Raw genomic sequence first — 13,711 nt, forward strand, 5'->3', positions numbered from 1 at the left:
GCCCGGCCCGCGGCCCGCCTCTAATCCCTTCTGCCTGCAGCAACGAAGAAGGAGCCGCTAACTGAAAACGTTTCGCAGCTACTGCAGCTCCACCTTCCTCACCTCCGTCCTTCATTCCTGCGGGGATGAGCCGCTGGTTCCTGCCGGAGCTCACATCCCCACACGGGCAGGATTTTGCACTGAAAGCAGCGCTCAGCAAGGCCAAGGAGAGCGAGGCACGAAAAGCCCAGGACTGTCCTGCTAGCAAAGGTTCGCTCCTGCGGAGCAGCTGAGCTGTCGGAGGTGGAAGAAGAGGGTCAGAGCTGGAGATGATACGTGATTGCAAGTGAGAAATTGAATTGCAGAAGCAGAAAGAAGTTACAGGGACCACTTGCCGGGGGCTCTGAAGTGTAATTGCTGCACATGGGTGAAGGTTGATCAGATCTACTGCTTTACAAAGACTTCACAGCAGCTCAGGAATGGCAGTGACCTCTTCATCTGTAGACGAGAAAGAAGACGAGAGCACTTGAGAACCAGAGAAGTTACGGATGCCCCAAGCCTGGAGCCATCTAAAGCCGAGTCAGACACAGCCTTGGGCAGCCTGATCTGGTGGGTGGCAACCAGCCCACAGCAAGGGGTTGGGTGAACTTTAATATCCCTTCCAATCTAAGCCGTGCTGTGATTTTATGATTTGGGTGGTTTGTTTGTTCACTTGCTTTCTAACTAGTTGTTTTACAGACAGGATCCACATCTGAAGCAAGATAAGCAGTGAGGATGAAAAGAGTTGCAAACTGACCGCTTTGAAAAGTAGTAAGTCAGTGCAACACCTTTTGGGCCAACATGCCGATAATCTGTAGCACTTCCTGCAACTTGCTTAAGGCTCCAAAAGGTGCTCAAAATGTCCAAAAAGCTGGTTCCTGCAGCGCTTTGGAGTCCTGCCATGGATTGTAGAAGAGGCCGCCAACAATGCAGATTTTTAGAAACACTTGCACAAAATTATCTTCCTTCTGACAATTTATGATTAATATTAGATAGCAGCTTCCACATCTGTGCTTTATCAGTGATTTCATAGTTTCAGTTGAGTTTTAATCTGCCAAAAGTATCAGCACTTTTGCCAGTGAGTTACCTTCCATGCAGTGCTTTCTAATAGGCTTTCTGGCAGCCATGGTTGAAGAGGTCTCTGTTTTCAGAGATGTTTAATGAAGTCTCTATTTAGAACTAGAGACTTTTCCAAATGTTGCTCAGTGAATCGAGAGATGCATTTTATCTTGCTGCATTTCAGCCCTGCAAATGTAAAGTGCACTAATTTGCATTGGACCCTATCTGTAAATCCATAGGCACGGTCTACACCATACCGAGCAGCTCCGACGCCCTATGAAGACAGCCAGGGGTAAGCAATGTGCTGCTGTAGAATGGGCTCTTTAAATACTGATGTGATACTTAAAGCCCAAAGCTGTGTTTAGCTTAAGGCAAACTCTAATTTATTCACCCATGCTACCTCAGCAAAACTAACTCCTAACCTTATTATTTGTTGTAACAGGGGAAAATGACCCCAGGAAGGCTTTGAACACGCACTTAGCACTTTGCAGAGTTCATCATAATAGGATGTATGTCACTAAGACAACTAGATGCGATGATTTCCTCCCATCTTCCCTGGTGAAACAGCATAATGACAGCTGATAACTCAGGCTAACACGCTAAGAAATGCCTAAACTTGTCCATTGCATTAATCCTTTGAATGAAAGTTACTAGTGCATCATTTCCTCTCTGCATATACAATCTTTAACAAGTCAGCCATCTATTACTTCTTTCCACATGGGTTATATTACCTCACTTAACAGGGATAAACTCTTGCAAATGAAACGCCGGGCTCTATCAAGGTCTGTGGTTTGTATGTATTCCAGGGAGCATTTGTTTCCTGATTTAAAATCTCTCACCTTCAGTTGCTCGTAGATGTTCTGTGCTGCGGTGTCCACCGAACTGCTGTAGCAGTAGATTAATTTATTGTTGTATAAAATTTGGATATGCTTACATAATGTAATATGTGACCTGCTTTGAATTTTGACAGGATAAAAAGCACGATTAGATGCTGATTGTAAACTACAAGGGTAAAAGAGTCAATATGTTCCTATTCTAATTCCTTACGTTGTCTCTGAGGGTGACATTTTCCCCGCTTGTTTTTAGCCGGATTTGGGCAAGCTTTAAACAAAAACTTCTACCTTAATTTGCATGAGAGGCCGGCAGTGATGGTTTGCCATTATTAACAACAGCAAACAATTTTGTTACCTTCTCTAAGTATCCCTGCAGCCAAAAGAGCTTGAGCTTTGAATTCAGAAGTTACCATGGAAATAGCTCTTAGAGAAAAGTCTGTCTTTTCCCATGTGATGTTTGTTTCTCTTTTTTAGGGAAATGTACATTTCTCTTGTGAATTTTATGTGGGCAGCCGGCTGATGAAAAACTCCTGTTATTCTAAGCAGAAAGTACTTGCTGGAAACTTCCTAATTTTGGAGCTACTTTGCCTTCCCATTGTTCAGCATGTTTTGTAATCTGCTTCGTTGTTAAAGGTTGAACTCAAAGAGTTTTCAGCTCTATTCTTGCCATTTCTTAATGCCGAGTGAACACACAGAACAGGAAACAAAGCAAAAAGCAATCCCTGCCAGCTCACAGGAGCCTGCAGTGTGACGGTTTGATGCTACAAGGTGCCGATCAGTGCTGTCCTCGTGCTCTGAAGGACGCTTCCCTCTAACACCGACTGCTGGCACCACCTGGACAGTCCCTCAGTAAAGTATGGTGAAATATAGAAGACACACTAAGAACATTCCCTATTGGCAGCTGCCCCACAGCAGCAAGCCAGCGTGCCCATAAACGCCCTCCATGCAGGTGAACATCTGACTGCTCCCTGCCCTGGGTCCTTGGGAAGTGTCTTTGATGCTCTGCAGTAACATACTGCTAGCATTTCACTAATGTGGCACTTAAGTCAATGCTGTCTATGAGAAATTATGCAAATATGCTATGCTTGATAGCTGGGAACGCAGTGTAATGTCTTTCTTCATCTCCACATACTTTATTATTGCCACACTGGTGTGCACCACCAGTGCCACCTGCTTCCAGCTGTTTGCTGCAGGGTAGGACCTGCTCTGCAGCCTGTTATTCCCTGGGATGTCTTGACCCACAAGGAGGGGAGTATGGAGAGGATGTAAGGTGCTGGTCAGAGAGCCTTGGAGAATGAAGGTTGCTGCTTAACCATATGACAACCTCCTTCTGCCTGCTGTCCCCATCGCTTTAATGCATGCAGAAAGATGAATACTAGAGAGGAGGAGCTAGTTCAGCAGGAACATCTGCTTGAGGGAGGTTGGAAGGTGATGAAACAAGAACCAGGCCTGTCTCAGCAACGAGTCAGCAAAGGATGAGAGCAGGCAGGGAAGCAGACCTGAGAGACTGAAACTGAGCCTCTGAGGACTGAAAGGCAAACTGTCTGCTACTGCCCTGGTGAGCAGTTCTGCTTTCACCAAGCGGCTGAGCCCCGATTCTCTTTTCACATCATTGAAACTCTGTGGTGCTGCTCCTGACACATACAGCGGTTTCCTATTTCTGGCATCATGTAAAACAGACAGGAACCTCCCTGCAGCAGCTGCTTGCTACCTGGAGACTTGTCCTTCAGCAGACTAGTAATGATGGTGGTATTGCTTTATTATGTTGTAATTAAAGGAAGTGAGGAATGCAGGAAAATAAAAAAAAATGAATTCAGGATAGAGCCAGGAGGCCCACATGCTGAGGTGATAGGTAAACACGTATCTCTCTGCACGTCACTGAAGGGTCACTGGTGGAGGGATGTCATCCCAGGACAGGGGCATGCTGTGGGCACATCCTTAGCAAAATGGACTCCACCTTTCTAATGACAAAGCTGCAGAAGAAGCTGATGCAATGATGAAGAGAAAGCCACAGTATCAGCTGCTTTCTGAAGATACAGTTTTTCATCAAGAAAATAGCTCTTTGTAATCTACAGACTTGTGTGACTTTGTCTCTTCTGTGTGTTCCTTGGACAGTTTTTAGGTGAAAGCAAACTAGTGAATTGACAGTGTTAGGATCTGCAAAAATGTATCTTGCCTCTGCCAAAGGAAAGGATCAGACCTGTAAATTTATTTATTAGTTTAAAAAGAGGGCACATAATCATTGCATGTTTTATATAGCAACAATTACTGCTTAATAGAAGCCTGTTGGTAGGCTTTAGTGCTGTGTATCCTGTGTGAGCAGCATGCTGCTAAAGGGAGTGCAGGGAAGAGAATCAGAGCAGGCATTGGGAGCCAAGGGTGCAGGTAGGAATAACTTGTTCTCCTTAGGGCTGCAGGGCTCTCCCATCTACTTATTTGTTTGTTTTTCACAGTCAGTTTAGGGTGGCTTGTTTTTTCCCTTTAAAGTGACCTGCAAATTTAATTGAGCTTCAATTACAGGAATGTACACAGAGCTACCACAAGACAAATAAAGAAGAAGACAACAGACATCTTAATGTTTTTTTTCAGAGGTGCCTGAAAGAGAAGACAGTTCTGTCTTTGATCTGTATGTACAGTAGGAACAGTTGTTTTGTGTAGCTGATGCAGACCCAAGTGGGCTGCTTGGTGATCCACATGTGATGGCTTGTTTGGCCACAACAAGCTGATTGAAGCCTATTTTTAACATTCTCATTTTCATCTCTTTAAAAACAAAGCCAGGAAATATTAAAAACAACCCATGCTGTTCTTCTTCCTCAGCAAAGAAAGAGGGCCAGAGGTGGCTTATATCAGGAGATAGAACGCCATTAGTCTTTTGAGGGGCATTAGTTTTTGCCAGTGCCATCCATTTTGAGCAGACTTCAGGACCTAACCAGGTCCTACATTTTCCTTGTGTTAGACCTTGAGAGCCCTTCTGCTCCTGGTGATTTTCCTTCTTTCCCTCTTCGGATGACACATCTGTTTTCTCCTTCCAGAAGAGTAAGCCTAAATTCTGCACTTTTCTACAACAAAAGAAATCTTCTGAGAGCGAAATTTGGTGTTCACGTATGTATTCCCTGCTGGGCTGTGTCCTCTTGTCTGAGTCCCACCCCCCAAAAAAAGGCCAGGCAGTCCAATGGCTCTCACAGCCTTAAAACACGAGGCACCTATTAGAGGCAGTTACTAGAAGAGAGCATGGCAGAACTAATGGAGGTGGTGATTTGTGGAGGTGTGCTTTTTGATCTGCTGTTCAGCCTGAATGCTCCTGATTGTTTCTGTACAATAGAGCTGATTTTCAAGTAGGGACCAGTCCTCATGATTCACTGGAAGCCAGCAGGAGCTGCAGGAGCTCCATCTGTGTAAAGATCAGGCCCAGGCGGCGCTGAGCATGGGGAGTAAACACGGGAAGGCTTTAGCCAAACTTTCACTGCCAACTCAAATCACAATCTGTCTGGAGTTCAAACAGGTCTGGATTTTTTTTGCAGTTTGTTGTAAGTTTTTCTTTCTGTTTCACATCCAGCTGCTCCAGGGTTCACAAAGGGATTAGAAGCCTGAGATGCTGGGAATCTCATAGGAAGATTTGTTCTTAAAATCTCCTGCTCTGAATTGGATGAATATCTGACCTCTTGGGCTCTTCTTATTTTCTGCTGAACATTTCTGCAGCAGGATTTTTCCAGCTAAGTCTAACAGACTGATGGCAGAGGCTTGGCACTTCTGTCTGAACTGAAGGCACTGAGGAGTACCATGACAGCTTGAATCGTGCTTCATGAGCTTCACTGAAGGTCTTCACGGGTGTTTGCTTCACCAGAGCACGGCAGGGATGCATCCTGACAGGGTGTCTGTGAGGTTGTGGTATAGGGCTTGCATTTGTATTTCTGTGTGCATTACCTAACTGGAAGTCAAGGAACATGCTAGGTTATAGAATAATACAGAAATAGTTTCTGTCCTGATTTGTTAACAGGTTTTGTGTTCTGCGTTCTGATTGAGGGAAGCATGGTGAGAGTGTGTGCCTACCAAACACCAGTGAGTTCAGCTTCCTTTGGATATACAGCTGTGGATTTATTGCAGAGTGCCTTTGAAGTGAAGCTGGCTTTGAGTTGTTAGTTATAAGGGCCTCCTCTCAAACAGCAAAATAGAAAGAGCAAAAAAAAAAACAACCAAAAACCAAACCATAGGAGTTTCACTCGTTTTAACAACGTGGAAGCTTTCCATGGACTGACAAGGAACTGGAATAGGAATGAGCATTTTCATAGTGATAGAGAGATGGTAGAAGTGAAGACTGGTCATGAAGGTTTTGGAGACCTGTGGAGGAAAAAGCTGTGAAGATATAGAAAATAAAGAAAAGAAACTTATAGGAAAGTCAATAAGGATTCAGCAGGAAATACTTGAAGAGAAGAGCAAGCAGATGGAACAGGGTTATGTTTATCAAGGTGGTAGCCATAACAATGTGCTGTAAGTCCAGCAGTGCTTCTCCTAAGACTACTTTAAGCACTGAAAATAGAGACAAGCAAATTATTAGATAATTTCGTGCAGGAACTCAACCTTCATAGTTACACCAAGAAAAGAAGATGGGAAAAGGTAGATGCCTTTTTTTCCATAGGAGAAAGTGATGCAGAGGATGGAGGCTTGGGACCCAATAACTGTAGATTCCAGATTTCAGTCTGTCCCACAGAAAGGCAGACACAGCAAATATGAAAATAGCAAAGAGATCACCCTATGAGAAATGTCACGTCACCTAGGAGTTTTCAGAAGAGAATTAAGGTGCTTGTTGACTGACCTTAGCCGGGTCAGCCCCAGTGCTGCACTTAGACTGTTAGATACTCTTACTGGGGATTAAATTAAGCAGTGATTTAGATGTCCATGGCAAGACTCATTCTTTCTGTCTCTTCATAGTGCTTTCTGATTACTGCTTGTTTCTTTCTTGAAATTGCTTTGATGTCTCTTGTGGTCATCTCTCCTGACACTGTCTTGCATTCTGCAGACACAAGTTGTGATCTGCTTGGCAGTTCTGCAATTGCTCTGACACTTGAGAGAAACCTTATATGCCAACAGTCACTTATCTCTGCTTTGAATTTGCAGGCAGACCATGTGCCACTCATACAACCACTGCAGAATTGCCTTAATCTTCACCAGTCCGTGGTCTGGGGACCACCTGTCACAATCTCTCTTTTTAATCCTCTTTTTTGTGATTGAGCTGGCACGATTCATCGCATCATAGCACTGGGGGAACCTGCAATAACTGGTGTGGATGTCTCAGATGAACTGAGACCACAGAAGACACCAGAGGTGATGGCCACGAGCATGGGCTGCAGAACTCCTAACCCTGGACTATTTGTGAGATTTAACCCAGAATTATGTGTGTGTAAACACTGTGAAGCTGAATGGTGTTTGTTGTTTCAGATTGCAGCTCTGCCACGAGGACTGTAATAGAGCAGAACTCAGTAGGATACAAAACTATGTGGTACAAGAGGGGTCAAATTTTTTCTAATGCCATTCTCTTTATTTCTTTTAATGACAAGGGATTAATTTGGCCCTTGAAGTCTAAAATGTCTTGACGCTCCCTGAGGGAACACAAACATGTGGGCTCTGCAGAGCAAAGGGAAGAACAGTTGGATTGAGGAGAGAAAGCAGCTGGGAAGAGCGCTGAGCCACAAGCAGTGCCATGTACAGTACAACCATCACTTGGAATTTAGGTAAGAGGAATGTTTAAAGAAGAGAAACAGTACACCAAACTGTTACCAACACAGAACCCAAACCATTCTAGATATTTAGGAAAGTTCAGCTCACTTAGTATTTCTATTCTTTTACCTTACTGCTCCATAACCACTAAAATAAGAGCCTCTCTGAAAGATTTCTGTGCACAAACTGAGGCTAAATGGCTGCTTTGAGCTGTTCCCATGCCCAGCAGACTGCAGAAAGTGCAGGAGAAACAGGGTACCCTCCCACCCGCTCATTACCAAGAGGTTTAGATAATTTAAAGAGGTGCTGGTATTGCTGGGTACTTAATCAAAGCCAAACCTCAAGGTGAACCTCTAAACTTCTTTCAGTCTGAACATTACTTCTTGTAAGTGACGTTTTAATTTTCATTGTTCCAAGGAAAGTCTTTCATTCCTCTCAGCTGGCATCTGAGATAAGGGACTAAATCCCCCAGACATAAAACGTCAAACAGTTCTGAACATTACTTTAGTCTCTTGCTCAAAGTCTTTTTCTTCTTCCCGACTGATTTCAGATACAGTACAAAACAATCAGTGAGGAGAAAAAGGGAACAATTTAAAGTGTGGCTTTGATGTTCAGCTCGTGTTCTGGGTGGCTGCCCTTCTCTTTTCCAGCCACCAGAGAGATGTCTGTCCTGGGGGGTTAACTCAGGCCAGATCTGCAGCAGCTCATATACTGCATTAGGGAATACTTTTAGGATGTGCTAGGAAATGATCATGGATTACAAAATTTCACCTCTGCCAAAATACCTCGTTGCTGATCCTTTTGCCCTAATTAATACCAAGACGAGTTTGTTCATTTTGCTGCGTAGCAGTTGCAAGCCCATATTGCACTTCAGTTACAGCAAGTGTGGCCACATCAGCACAGTTTGTAACACAGGACCAACCTTGCTCTTTTCAGCCACTGCCACGCACAGCAGAACGCTTCTGGGTGCAGAGCTCGCTGAGGATGAGCTGTCCTGCTCCTGAGCTCATTTTGCTCGAGCTACCAGTGTGCTTGGTTGAATATCCCTCCATTGCCTTCTGCCATTAACTTCCAGCAGAATTTCAACCTAGACAGTTACAAGCAGAGGCTCCTTGTGGTTCCTATGGGCAGATAGCAACGACATAGCAGAAGCCTGAAAAAATTGCCTTGTTTCTCTTGGAGAAGATAATCCTGCTTGTGTGTCTTAAGCAATAAAATCTTCTCCGCGTTCTCTTCCAGCAGAGGGTGCCAGCGATTGACAAACCACCGGCCTCGGCAGCTTGCGAGATTGCAGAGATCGGTGCTCCCAGCGTATCCGAGTGAAAGAGTGGAATACACACAGCTGGTAAATTTGCTTTTATTTTCAGCTTCCTCACTGGAAGGAGAAATATTGCATGTTGGCGGAGTTCAGTACTGCTGCACTGCCACGAACTGCAGTGCAGGCACGGAGGTACTCAGGTGAAACAAGCAGGTCCTGCCCCATTTCTCTCCCGGCCATCAGCTGCACCCGTGCTGGGAGGCAGTGAGGAGCGGTCACGGCAGCTTTTTCAGAGCTCACGGCTCCTTGTAGCTGTTGGTTGAGCTAAAATATCTCATCGTATTCCTCACCAGCCTTAACATTAAAACTGCCCTAAGGCCTTTTCAAGAGCTGCTGTTCAAACCAAGGGGTCAGTTCCTCACCTGAAATAAAAGTTTTCAACTTGATTAGTCAGCAGGTGAAAGTTTGGTCTAGAATGATGGTCTGTCAGAGAGAACAAAAATAGCCCTTTTCTTCCCACTTGCCATGTGTATTTACCTCTCCCATTAGCAGCAGAGGCAAATATTACTACTTTTTTCCTGTTAGTCTTCTAGAAGGAACAAAGCTAGGCAACACTAAGCTGCAGTGTTCAAAAGACTTCTTTTGTCTTGCACGATGTCTGTATGTGTATCGCATGAATTTCAATTGCAAAACCAGCAGGAAGATCCCCTAGTACTCAGATGAGGCCATCAATCACGTCTTTAGAGTCACACTAAATGTAACAAGGTTCCACATGTAACAAACAGGAGACTATTTGTCTGCTTATCTTCATTCCCTTTAGCTGGGCTGAGCGTGCAGAATGAGCCATGCAGTGTGGGGTGAGTTCATCCCTTGTTACCTAAGCAAGGGTCATGTGCTCTCACTGACTTTTAGTGAATGTAATATCTATGAGATTTTATTCGCTTATTTTACAAAGGCACTTTTCAGAATGTAATTCCACTTTTGTATGGTAACGAAGTTATGAGATCTGCTGTAATATTAGTCAGAAATAACCAGTCTGGTGGGACACGGAATTGAAAGGCATAGCAGGGACAAGTGGGACAAGTGGGACATGCTCAGGTGAGGCATGTCATACATAAATTAATATTTTAGACTCAGCTGGATGACATTTTCCCAAATGTAGAAGTGTCACCACGCTGAAGGGCTGTTTTGATTGGCACTCTCCCCAGAAGAGCAGGTTGCCAGTAAGTTGGGTCAGGACTGCACTGCAGGTTTGAGCTTTGAGACTGAAATAAGGGCTGGTACAATTCAGGGTTCAGTTTGCAGAACGGTGTGAAGGCAGTTTGTCTTCTGCTTCTGACACAGAGCATGTCCTGAATGCATGACTAAAAAATTGTTGATATCATTTCTGACACAAATAGCTGGTGTATAAATCTTTGATTCTGTCAATTTTTCTTTCTATTTAGGTGGTTAAACTGAACTGAAGGCTTTTAGTTTCACTAATTGCAACATGTAATTGATAAGTTCTCTCACAATGGAAACTCAGAGTGGACCTTAGTGATTTCCTTTATTCTCTTTATACTGTCCCTGAAGTCAGAGGAACCTGAAGCAGAAAAGCATCCATCTATTTCAGAGCTGACATAGTGGTCCTGTTGGGGAAGGGAAGGGAGGGGGTGGGGGTAGAGGTAAGGGAAGGCACTCTTGCAGGTGACTGAAATACCTTCAGCAGTGATTGGCAGCCCGAACAAACTCCAGCAGTTGCTGAGGATGTGGCTAACACAGGATCAGGATCCTCTGAGCACTGCTAGTAATCCTAAGTATGATAGATGAAGTATATGACATGCACAGTGACTGAGAAAAATTGCTGGTTGTCAGAATATCAGCAGCCAATACAACAGCAGCTATGTTTATTGACTTCCAAATAATCTTAGTTATTGGTAAACTTTGCGTTGTCCAACCTGATGCTCTCTGTGAAAACATAGCTAATGGCTTTATAGAAAGGTTGACAGCTCAGTGCACTGATTGTGCATATTTAATTCTCAGTGTAGCACACTGATGGATTGCTGTACCATTTTTTTAAGAACTGATGTTCTTCCTCTTGGTCTTAAAATACCTCTGGTTTGAGATCTTCTAGGCAAAAGCAATCAACAGATAAAATCCACAAGCATGCTTATTAGAAAATAATGACGTAATTGGAAAGTACAAGGAGGGTAGTAAATTACTCACATTAAAGGAAATAGTTGAACCACCAAAGGGAATGTGCTCCATTTGTGACCACGAAGAAGAAACACAAAATTAGGTGCTCGTTCAATTTACATGGATGAATGAATGTGAGTGGCTGATGTTTGGAGAAAGAAGTCTGCCTGCATATTGCTAAGCAATATACCTTAACAGTGGCAGAACTGGAGATACAGACATGACCAACCAATTTAATGGGATAAATTCAGGTAACTGGTTACTTTGGTTACTAAATTCTTTTATTTCCTTAAGAGGACTTAAATAACTCAGAAAGCTGACTAGAAAAAAAAGCTCAATACAGCTCACTATATAAACAGTTTTTAGAATAAAGAAAATCTTAAGAAGGGAGAAAGGACTTCAGAATTCTCAGATGTATAATTCCATCAGGAGAAATGGTAATACAATTCTAAGTGGTGTATACACAGTTTCATCTGGGGACTCTCAATGAAAACAGTGACATCTGAAAAATATCGATAATTAATTTTTTTGTGATTATAGGAGGGCAGCATTTATGTAGGCAAAAGAACAACTTCAGTGTTCCTTTTGGAAAAGAATGGCATGGAATAAGATCTTTCTATTCAAATGTCTACAGTTTAATGATAACCCAAAATAACTGTAGATATTTGTATTGTAGATATTTGTATAAATATATTTGCACGTGTAGACTTAGTTTTTGCTGTGCTGGGATGCTTCCAACAGATTGCACAAGCACTGCTGGAGAAATGGTGGAAGGAAGATTGTTTAGAATCTCTTCTGCAATCTTGTACACAAATAGCCAGGCAGACAAAAACTTGCTCAGTAAAATAGTTTGTTTAATGTTAAAAAATACAGAGTGGTATGTAGCAAATTCTAAATGTTAACCAAAATGTTTCTCATTGGAGTGAATTTATTGCTGCAATGGGAAACTTTAAGTTTTCTCTTCAAGAGGATTTCATAGGAACAAGTAGGGCCAAAAATAGCTCTCAAATTCACAGAGAGGTAGATTCTGTCCTGCATCTGAGATGTACTGAGCTTTGAAATATTTAGGGGGCAGCTATAAAGGGTGGGAAGATGTGGCATTGGTAGCTAACATACAAACTGATTGATTCTCTATCTTGTACATGTATCTTGTGAAAGGCAGGGATTGATGAACAAAGAAAAAAGGAACAGCAATGCCATAGTCACATCACTCTGAGTATATTAGTATAAGGATTTAAAATTTATGGCTTTTTTTCTACTTGGGACAGATTTAGTTTTGTTTCTGAAATGGCCATGTTCCTTCTCTATAGTGCTCCCAAGCTTCATTCACTAAAGATGTGTGGCATAGTTCATGGTGTATCCTATTGTGTGCTAACCAAGAAGTTACCAACAGATCAACTTGGTGGAAGCCCTTTGCTATAGAAATGTTAAGTGAATTGCTGTGGTCTTCACAGGATCAAGCAAAGATTCAGCAAGAGAGTAAAAGGAAAGAGGTGAAATTCCTCCTGGAAACAAACTGTAGAGAACTTGGTTTGCAGCATTGGGTCAGCTTTGTTCTGCTGGTCTGTCAAGGCTAGTTCAGTTCTGCCAGAACTAGCCATACTTTGTTTATGCACATTACCACATGATAGCATCCACCATCTTCTAGAAGGCATATGGTGTTGTTAGCACAACAAAATAGCAGTTGCACAAATTATATGAAGTCTAAAAAGAAAGAATTCTACCTGTAAGTATCAAGGCTAAATGTTATAGTATGTATCTAGTTAAAGTAAGAAAGTAAGGACGTTTCTAACTTATTATCCACGTTCTCTTTTCCCAGGCAGGTAATCCCACTGCTAACGCAGCGATCGCTGATGTGAGCACAACCCCCTTCTCATGTTTTTACCATGGGAAGTTACCTGCACTCCTGCCTGCTCAAAAGATTAGCTCAGTAAGGAAATAGTAAATAGCAGAGTACACATGCCAAAGTTCCCTGAGTGAAACCATCTGGGTATCTATTGTGTTTCCATTCTGAATTTTCATCAGGGCTATTTATTATTGAAGAGAAACTGTGGGAAAAGTGAGAATGGAGTATTGTTAATAAGTTTTCTGGGAGTGTATGTATAAACCAATTCTTATGAACTGGAATGGCATTATCCAAGGGCCACAAGGTTCTGCTTGTGGGTAAGCAATGCAGCAGGCTTTTCATGCTAATTTGCTGTCTTAAGTTGAGGATGATAGCACCAGACCAGCAGTGGATGAGTAAATGCGACAGATTCACAGATAAAAGTGCTGACCCATGCTTGATAAACACTTTTTGTTCTACGATTTCCAGTGGCAATAAAGCCATCTGGCCGTTGTTTTATCGATGGGCACAAATGAGGCCTGTGCTTCTTTACGTGATAGACTTTATTTCTACTTGTTGGTAGTTAAGAACACAAAATGTTTCCAGACAAATTGCCCTCTGTAAAGTTTGCTTTTAGAGTGTCCTTGAAGTACTTTAGTAGGCAGCCACAAATTATTTTTCCAGTTGCATGGGAATTGCATCTCTCTAGAGATTGCACTCCGCTTGAGCTGGCAGTGGTTGTCAGAAAGGGGTGAGAATTTTTCTTTATTGTTTTCTATTGCTCCATAGTTCTTATATCCCAGTAGAAGGCACTACTATTGCTTTCCT

General features: G+C 42.8%; 1 protein-coding gene across 3 annotated transcripts in view; it reads left to right on the forward strand.

The window, feature by feature from the left end:
- Positions 1-41: 41 nt before the first annotated feature.
- The window catches only part of MTMR8 (myotubularin related protein 8), a 35,012-nt gene continuing 21,342 nt past the window's right edge, over positions 42-13,711 (forward strand). Inside the window, exons 1-3 of one of the 3 annotated variants that reach the window (XM_031554667.1) lie at positions 42-588; positions 7,466-7,639; positions 8,865-8,970. In XM_031554667.1, coding sequence (XP_031410527.1) covers positions 7,524-7,639; positions 8,865-8,970 — 222 coding nt within the window. In that variant the 5' untranslated portion in view covers positions 42-588; positions 7,466-7,523. The remainder of the gene's footprint in view (positions 589-7,465; positions 7,640-8,864; positions 8,971-13,711) is intronic. The other 2 variants (XM_010715334.3, XM_019618241.2) reach the window with 2 other exon arrangements.

This window comes from Meleagris gallopavo, chromosome 9 (genome assembly GCF_000146605.3).
Source record: "Meleagris gallopavo isolate NT-WF06-2002-E0010 breed Aviagen turkey brand Nicholas breeding stock chromosome 9, Turkey_5.1, whole genome shotgun sequence".
Lineage (NCBI taxonomy): Eukaryota > Metazoa > Chordata > Aves > Galliformes > Phasianidae > Meleagris > Meleagris gallopavo.